This window comes from Cotesia glomerata, linkage group LG4 (genome assembly GCF_020080835.1).
Source record: "Cotesia glomerata isolate CgM1 linkage group LG4, MPM_Cglom_v2.3, whole genome shotgun sequence".
Classification (NCBI taxonomy): domain Eukaryota; kingdom Metazoa; phylum Arthropoda; class Insecta; order Hymenoptera; family Braconidae; genus Cotesia; species Cotesia glomerata.
In genome coordinates, this window is record NC_058161.1 from 8,630,497 (window position 1) to 8,640,506 (window position 10,010).

General features: G+C 25.9%; 1 protein-coding gene across 4 annotated transcripts; it reads right to left on the bottom strand.

Annotated features, from left to right (window-relative positions):
* Positions 1 to 331: 331 nt before the first annotated feature.
* Positions 332 to 6,436, bottom strand: LOC123263219. Of its 4 annotated transcripts, none has more exons than XM_044725810.1 (6): positions 6,235 to 6,436; positions 4,454 to 4,664; positions 3,367 to 3,597; positions 2,525 to 2,611; positions 1,566 to 1,700; positions 332 to 1,371 (listed from the first exon to the last, which is right to left on the bottom strand). In XM_044725810.1, coding segments are annotated over exons 1-6 (945 nt in total). In that variant the 5' UTR covers positions 6,237 to 6,436; the 3' UTR covers positions 332 to 1,092. The 4 variants fall into 4 exon arrangements, with proteins under 4 accessions (XP_044581745.1, XP_044581746.1, XP_044581747.1 ...); XM_044725811.1 differs by having other exon boundaries at positions 1,566 to 1,697; positions 6,235 to 6,433; XM_044725812.1 differs by lacking the exon at positions 2,525 to 2,611 and having other exon boundaries at positions 6,235 to 6,427.
* Positions 6,437 to 10,010: the final 3,574 nt, after the last annotated feature.

The window sequence follows — 10,010 nt, forward strand, 5'->3', positions numbered from 1 at the left end:
TTATTAATCATCCTCTGTTATTATTACAATAATTTATGGGTACAGAGATTAATTTTAGTCCTATGAAGATTACTGTTATTATATATAATCATATTTCTTTTTAAATATTTAATTAATTCTAATTAAAATTAATAATAAAAATTATAAAAATGACTACTCAAGTTTTATAATTGTAAAAATAACTTGACAACTCGAGTTTCAACGTCTCAAACAGATAAAAGTGACAAACAAAAATATAAAATTTTTATTTAACGCCAAAAACTCAAGTGTGGCATATTTTGAAATGCACCCGTGAGATGAATTTTAAAGGTAAAATAAAATGAACATTAAATATGAAATATTGTTTTTTATTGATTACAATCACACTACACGTACATACAACTTAATTACATTCTATTATCTAAAAAAACTAATTTAAATAATGTCTCGTATTTTGACAATGAAACAATAAAAAGAAAATAAATATATACATTTTAACAATTTTCAGTAAACAAAGTTCGTCCTGAGATACTAACTTTTGTAAAAGAGAGGGCTAATCCTCAATTAAAATTCCATTAATTAGTAATAAAACTAATTAATGACTGTGAATTTTAATCTAAGCCAATTATTTGCCTGTCTACTTCGAAGCCAGCTAATCTCAGCTAATCTTCCTCTCGCAAATAAATAAAAAAATTTATTCTCGGCAGACGTTAAATAATACCACGTGAATAAACTTGCATCATGCATACAACTATAAATATACTCTATTCTTTTGGAAAAAAATATATAGTGCGCACAATAAAATCGATCAAATAAATATAAATAATAATATTAATAATAGTTAAGTAATAAATAAAAATTAGCTCGATTCGTCGAAGTTTAGTTAAACTCATTAAATAAAATACATGAATTAAAGGTTTAGCTAAGCTTCGAAGTTTGCTCAGTCTACGAAAACAAATGATTGAGTAATAATGGTAATTTTAGCGCAACGCGATAATTGTGATTATTGTTTTGTTTTAATAATTAATGAAATAAATTATTAAATTATTATCTAGTGCAATCGGCATTACGAGTATTATTGACCTAATATGATAATGATTGTGGAAGATTCATTCAGACGGCATTACAGTCCATGAAGAGTGTTCTGCAATCTTCTCCGGATCTTCCACGTCTGCCTGCTTCGAAGAGTGCCTCAAAACCAACACCACTTTGTCGTTGAAGAAGATAACTCGTGGCGTATGAACCAAGTTGACAGAAGATCATTGATGTTCCTTGGCTGTCAGCAACACATTCAGCACTCGCTTCACATAATGCACGCTCAGCACATCCTCTTTGTCCTTCCTCTTCCATTCTGCCAACATTGCTGAAGGATTTCATCGATCTCATGTAACCCTAAACAATTTTAATTATTGTTTTATTTTACCAAAATAGTTTTAGTCATAATTTTACAAAAAATTAAATAACATTTTTTAGATCAAATTTTAAAATTTCTGAATGACTAGAATGCGAACCAATAAAAACTAGTCTTTGACTAATATTACTTTTTTTATTAATCTTAATTTGAATAATAATAAAAAATTTTTTACCTTTAACATTGTGATAGAAGCAACAGCAGCCTCAGACATACCATCACGTTTACCCAATGATCGTGCAGTCAATGAACGATGGGAGAATGATGTCTTTAATGCATCCAATAAGTTCATTACAATGTTTATAAACTGCTTAAAAAAATAAACAAACCCAAAGGTAAATGCATTAATACAAATAAACAGTTTTTTGTAAATAAAAATAATATTGTCATTAAAAAAAAAATTATTTCCTATTTCTTAATATAAGTGCATTTCACAAGTATTTTACAAATATAATATATATATATTTAATAACCTAATCCAATATAGTGTAGTTCGGCGAAGATATAAGAGAAAGAAATATGTGATATATCTACATCAGAAAAATAGCCACGAAGAGAGTGAAGAAATGTCCGGATGTCACGTGTTAAAAACCACTATTTATCTTGTCAGCTGTACCGTTACCAAGTATATACCCACACCTGTACTTGATAATACAAGGTGCACTTTATTCCGCATCGTGTCAATGTGAAAGCTACCGACATTGCGATATATAATGCTGACGTTATCACTAGGGAGCAAGATACAGTAGTTTATAGTTTTATAGCTGTTAGTTTTATTTTTAAAATTTTCTAATTCATTCTTCCGTTCTTATGTAAATAACGCAATACTAATTATTACAATTATTTTATAGTAAAACAATTATTTACATTGACTGATAAAAATTTTATTTACTTAATTTATAAAAACAAAAATGACTCATATTTTTTAAATGCATTATTTCCTAATTTAGTGATTATGAAACCGAAGAACTAGTTTTGCGCATGCGCGGAACAAGTTCAGAATTCGTATCAAGACAAATTAGGATTTCTATTAAAAATTCGACGTTAATTGTTGAAGTATCTTGATTTTTCCGTGTAATAATAATTATTTAAGAAAATTGAACTTTGGATATCAGCAAAATAGTTGATACCCACCTCAGTAGCTTGTTTTGCCATGGTAGCCACCTGATCAGGATGTCTTCCCTGTCCTAGAAACGCACCCAGCACCGCTGTCAATATGCCCTAGACAACCGACACCAGGGAATTTTTTTTCTAAATGATTGTCAGATATTTATTTACAATAGAGACGCTTTTTCCACACAATTAACCATTTTATTTTCAAACTTTTGTACTAATTATTTATTAATATTAATTGTACAAATGATTTAAGCTTCGATAGAATTAGTAATTGTAATTGTAATTATGTTTACGTAAACTATAATTACGAAATAAATAATATAAATTTCTATGTAAGTTATCAGATTGTTTATATTCATAGAGCTTGAAAGAGAAAATAAATAATAGAAGAGCACATGTCCTGGACAGATTAATGGAAAGTTTTAACGAGCAAGCGTGACAGAAATTATTAAGATAATTTAAAAATAAAAATTAGAATTGAGAGAAAAAGTGTCTCGAGTGAGCCCGAGTTTTCATGTGAAAGCTTTTCTGTCTTTCTACTTAACTATACTAACAACACATTATTTATATTTACAAAACTAAAAAGCCTTTCAGAGAAGAAAATTATTCTAATGTACAGCAACTATAATTATCATAAAATAATAATAATTGTAGTGATTAAATGACACTGAAATTAGAAGACATCTATCAATTTTTTGTTTTTTAACAATAAATGAAAAGTTGCTGCTAAATTCAGTCTCATGTTTTTTAATAATGATAATATTAGGACAGATGCTTTCACGAAGAACAAGTGGATAAGTATAATCTACAATTATGTGCATAAATAATTAATGATTAATAATTAATTATTTATTTTTTACCTGCATAGGACTGTGGTCAACTTTGTCGATACCGTCTGCTTGTTGGTTTCCACCCAAGATAGCTGTCAATACTCTCAAGCCCATTGTCAAAAGATTTGCCCATGGGCTTGAAGGCGCACCGTCATCGATGTCATTCTTGCTTGGTCCGGTGATACTGGCTGTTGGTCCCAGTAACATTTGCATCACCATTCCCAACATATTTGACCATGAAAATCCAGTCCCATTTGTTTCCTAATGAAAAATAATTTTTTTCTGTTAATAAATTTTGAAATAAGTAGTTTCAAGAGCATACTAAAAAAATGCTTACTTGGTTCAATTTCTGAAACCAAGAAAATCATTCTGAAGAGTTCTGTAGTCTCAAATCAAGACGAAAATTTTTTTCATCAAGTTAAATTTAATTAATTAATTAAAATTTTTCTTCTAAATCAAGCTAATTCTTTTTATTTTTTTTTTTTTTTAGTGCAACAGAAAATCTTGGTAAAAATTTATAACTATTTTTGGAATAAACTCGTGATAAAGTTATACTGTTTTTGTGAAAGACGTCTTACGGTAATGTGGGGACTCAATTATTGCAAAGTAACAGTTAATAGTTTACCGTACAATTATTTAAGAAAAACTGACTCTTCCATGTTTCGATTGAAAAGTAACAACTGCATTCAAGATAGTTGAGGTTATTTACGAAGTTTTAAGCAGAGTTTGTAAATACAAAATATGAAGTCATAATAATAAAGAAAACAGACATTTCACAATTTTTTTAACAAATAAATTATAAAAAAGTGAATTTCAAAAAAATTTTGCATGTAGAAATTTTGAAAAATTGTTAATGTAAGTTCAAGTATTTATTATAATATTATTTGCTATTATATTATGTTTGTTTATAAACATCTCGAAGTTTTTTGAATAAACAATCATTCTCACGTGATTTTATCCGGTAAATTTTTCATTTATCGATCAAATAATTTACTCAATCACTGCAATTATTATAAATTTATTTTGTAAGTAAAATACTAATGCTCAAATTAGATTTCATGCTTCAAAACTTATTTAAAGTATTGGTATTTATTGAACAGCAAAAAAAAATAAGTACCTGAAGTTGATTAGAACCAATATCATCAATGTCATCAAGAGCGACTTTCTTCATCGCATTTGGTTTTTCAGCGAATTTTCTTTCATCTCTAGCGTTAACCTGCTGCTGGGCATACTGTTCAGGATGATAGACAGGATGTTGGGGTAGTGAAGCAGCTTGGCCCAAGGTGATAGCCACCAAGCAAAGAGCGACGAATTTATTGTACTGCATCCTAAAAGAAATGAAAAACCGAGATTAATTTGAAGTTTCTTCAACAGACTTTCTCCTCGTCAATGGATCGTGCGTCAATATGACTCACACAAGACATTTAATATAAGTGTTAGAGAATCCTGTTTGTGGTATCCGTGTCCTACATTATTTTTTAACCACTCGGTATGTGATTAAAGTGGGCATTTTTACAGTAAGGTTGATGATTAAGGAATCGATTCGAATGAACACAACACGTTCTTTAAATTTATTATTATTGTTATTATCATGAGTGATGAGAGTAGTCAGAAATCCTTGACCATGAAAGTGGGTCAGCTCGGTTAAGGCCATATGACGGTAAGTTCATAGCGATCACTCGTTAGCCCACTTCCAATCGTGCGGGTACATTGAACTTACTATATACCGTTACTCATGAATCGGGTCGCGACCTACTGTCGCCTATTTTTTTACAATATTCTATAATTGCACTGATAAATATGTATTGTATGTTTATAAATAATAAACAATAAACAATTAAAATTGATCGCGTTTTCACAAATATTTATTTAGTTAAGCTTCTGTTTAATTACTTTATTTATTAATGAGTGTAATAAAAAAAGGTAAAAAGTAAATAAAATAATATTTAATAGTATAATAAAAGATTATATTTTTTTTTAATAAGTAAACTCTTATATTTATTATCAAGAGATACCTATTTTATGGTTTAGAAACATATTTGCTAGTGAATTTCCATTGAAATTAAAAATAAATTAATGTTTTCACTGTTTTCAATTAAGAAATCAATTTTTATTATTAAAAATATCTAATTTTTGAAATAAAAAAAGTTAATTTAAAATAAAAGAAAAATTTTAATGTATTTTAATATGAGGAATAAATTTGATTTTTTTATTGAATAGAATTTTTGAAAAATTTATGAGTATAAAATTTATAAAATGTAAAATTATTAGTTAGTGACACTGAAGTTTAATTAATTATTACCACTTTAGAATTGATAAAAAATTTTGAACCGTAAATTAACAAAAAAAAATTTATTGCATAAAATTGAAGGAAGAAAATGAATTTATGAAATATTTTAAAATCAAAATTTATTCTAAGTAAATGAGACAATTAATGTGTAAAATTAAATAATAATAATTAATATAATTCAAAAAGTAAACATTATTGATAAAAATATATTATTTAAAGAAATTAATAGACAAAATTTTATTTATGTTGAATTAAAAAAAATATAGGAACGTATTCTCATAATATTAAATAAAATAAAGCAAAGAAATAAAATTAAATAATAAAATTCATTAAATTAATTTAAGTGAATTATTAATTTTTGAACTTTATAAAATTTATTTAATTTAAAGAACAAATTTAACTCGTGATAGTTGAAAAAAAAAAATTACTTACTTTATAAAATTGAATAAAAATATTAAATTTGAATTTTAATATAAAATTATAATAAACAATAGAAGGGTTATTAGTTATTATTTATCATAAAGGGTTAATAAAAAATTGTTAAATGTTATAAACAAATAAAAAATATTTTATTAAAAGGGATGTTAGAAGGAAAAACAAGTACTTACATAGATATTTCCAGGTAGATTACTTTGACACTGACTCTCAGTTCTGAAGATGAAATTCCTTGAGGGGTCTTCTATATAGCCTGCGTGGGGCACCGTGGGGATAAACCGTACGTCCAATGAAGGCCTGACTTTGGTACTATTTTCAATGGAAGTGGCCAATCACTCATGTACCTGTCCATCCTTAGTCGAGCCTTAAAGGTCTACTTAGCTCGATCCAACGTAATTTTATTACTTATTTCTAGTTTTAAGTTATCTTTTTCTTCATTAACAATTAACGATACCGATGATTTTATTTCTCAAACCCAATCAACGGTCATCGATAACCAATAACTGTTACCAATGCTGCTATCAGTAATTTATTCTCGAATTCAATAAATCTGAAACAAACCAACGAAATTTTACTTTTAATAAAATGAAAATATACTTTTAAAATTATTTACTCTCTTTAATAAATTTTCAAACCAATTACATTTATCTCAAAATAATAAAAGATAATAAAGACAATACTGATACTCACTGAGTAGTCTTATGTTCATACTTTTCATGGTCTAAATATTCACTGGACAATTGAATAAAAAAATCTGAAAAATAAATAATAATAAGCAAGTTAATTTGATTCTTTTTTATCGAGGAATTTATTAAGTACCTACAACATGTAATTTTAATTTACATCGTACGGTAAATAATAAATGAGGATTCAATGAATTAGGTGTTGAAAATTACTATACTGCTCTATTGTAGTATATTTATTTATGTATTTATATATTTATATGTAATATCCTACCGTTAATTCCCACTGGATTAAATATTGTCTTAATGATACCAAGACAAATTACTGTTCGTGACACATCGTTATTCAGTGTATCCGTTTTTTTATTTTAGGTTATGAGACGTTTGGTCTGAAAAACATAAAAAATGTGTCGAATTAGTGGCCTAGTTATAAATTATTCCTACCTATTACAATACCTACTAACTTTATTTTTTAACCGAGAAAATAATTAACAAAGCAATGCCATGAAAATAAAATCAAGCAAAAAATAAAACAAAAAATTCGAGATTCTTCCCGATGACTCTCTCCATCTTCTTTACTTGTATTGCTTTACTTTCTTTTCTCTCACGAGTGTAAACAATGTATATAATCGACCATGCGTATAAGGTATTCGAAACTTGCATTTAATATTTTATTGTTTTATTATTTATATTTATATACTTATTGTTTATTTATTGCAAAGTGTTAATTTATTGTGTTTAATAGATTAATTTAATAATTTATCGTGGATTTTCTGTAATACAATTGGTCATTTAAATGTAGAGGTTATGTTTAAAGAAGAAATCAATTTAAGGAAAATTTATGACACATCAGAAGACACATTACCGTTTTTACATTTTATTTAACAAATTATTTAGGTCTAGATAATTATTTTTAATCATTCTTGCTATACTTTTTTACAATTCCTACGGACGGATTTTTTTTTGTTAATTATTACTTGAAACAATCCTAAAAATTATCAGATGTCTCTCAATTTCAATATCATGAACATTTTGTGATTAATTATATTATTTTAAATTCGGCATATTGATTATTATTATTTTTTTTTAACCTGTATGGAATATTTAATTTTATAAAAGTTTGGAGATTTTTTAAGAAGTAGCTATAAAATTTAAAAACTACGAGGCATAAAACTTGAGATGCATCTTTAATGTTCCAGGAAAAATCTGAATTTTAAAAAATAACTGGAGTCCAGTTAAATATACTAGCACTGGACACTTTAAAATCAAAACCTGTTGTGTTAAAAATGTTAAATGTAACGGTGATAAAATATTTCATTCAATTTTTAGGAAATTTCAAGATTTTCTTATGTAACTATCAACTTTTTTTGTGGAATGAATTTATCCATAAATTTTTTAAAATAAAAGCATTCAAATTTCTTGTGGTATTTTTTACGATAAAAATAAATCTTTATAAAAATGTTAAATTTGTGGTTTTATTTAAGAAATAAAGGCGCATAAAAAACATTTTAGAAAAATTGCGCTTCTAAATCCTTAAATTTTTAACATGAGGATTTAAAAAAAATTTTTTTGTAAATATTTGTATGGTAAAAAAAATTTTATAACTATTCAAATGTAAAGTTACTTTCAGAGTCTTAAATTAATGAAAAATTCACATAGAATTAGTTTAATTTCACCATTAAATTTCTCCAAAAAATGAAAATCATCAGAAAGGTTTTCAAGAGTTTTTGGTCATAATGGTTTATTGAAATTACAGAATATAAAAAGTGTATCAAGGAAGCATAATAATTAAACTTGATAAATAAACATAATAAAAATTTCCAAGCATAAAGATAAATTGTGAATGATAAAAAGAGAAAATTGGTCCTTATTAACGCGTGGGTCATGTGTTTAATATAAAATACCGATCATAAAATAACCATTTCCTGTCATTCAATTCCTTACTTTTTAAAAGTCACTACCCTGATGGACAGATCATATAAAAAAATGAAAAACATTCATAGAAGAATTTTCTTCAAAAATTTGTACGAAATTTTTGGTCTTTCAAAGAAAATTGAATTTATTAAAAATTATAGAGCATAAGGTTTCCAATAAATATTGTACTAAACAATTTTTCACCCGTCTATTTGTTTAAATATTAGTAAGCGTCAAAGTTGAATTAAAAATATCAGTCAACGCTAAGAAGTGTAAGGTCATTTTTTAAACGTAAAATACATCAAAAAATCATCTTTTTGAAGAAATAGTTCGGGAAAAATTAATGAAGCATCTTTTATAGTTGAATAGAAGATTTTTAGTTAAAAAACTTAAAAAAAAAATATTTTTGTTTATTTTGCAGTATTTTAAATTAATTTCTGAAAAAATAAATCTCATTGTCTATAACTTTTGCTCTAATTATTCAACAGCGATCGGGCTCATGATAACTATAAGGAGAAAGTATTTATTAAAACTTCGATCCTTTATCATATTAAAAAATAATCAACCCTTCCATATTTATTTCTTTAATTACCATTTGAACATTAAGAATTCTAAAAGTTAACTAAAATAATTCCATATGACGAAACTATTGTTTTTTCGACCATATGATGCAGGAATATATTTATTTATGGATAAATATTCAATATGGGGACACACAGAAAAAAAAATGTTCTTGAATCAAGTATATAATTTTGAAGAACTTAATATTCTTGATTTGAGTAGAAAAATTCTTGATTTAACGAAATTTTTCTTGATTTAAGGAAATTTTACTTGATTTAAGAATTATTCATTTTGATTCAAGACAATTACCCTCTTCAAAATTATATTCTTGGTTCAAGAATTTTTCTCTTGAATCAAGTTAATTTTTTTTTTCAGTGCAGCAAAAAAATTTAAGAAAATAATAAAAATTTTCTTTTTTTAGAAACAATTTTAGATAGTGAATGAAAAAAAAGTTTCGTTTGCTTAAAAAAATCTTTGTGGATAGGTATATACACAGTAAAAAACTTTTCGTCATTGTGTAAAGTGTAAAAATGTTTGTGTAGAATTTAACATTTTAGTGTGTAGAATTTAAAATTTTAGTATGTTGATTCAACACAGATTGTGTAAAATAAGTCATCAACATAAATTTTTGTGTTAAATTTGACGAAAAATTTTTTACTGTATACTTCCTAAAAATTAATACAAACGAAATTTTTGATTTTAGTCTTTTGTATATCAATAATGAAATAATCAATCAAAGTTAAAAGTAAGCAATATAAGTATTAGTGAATTTATCTGCAGACTTAATTTTA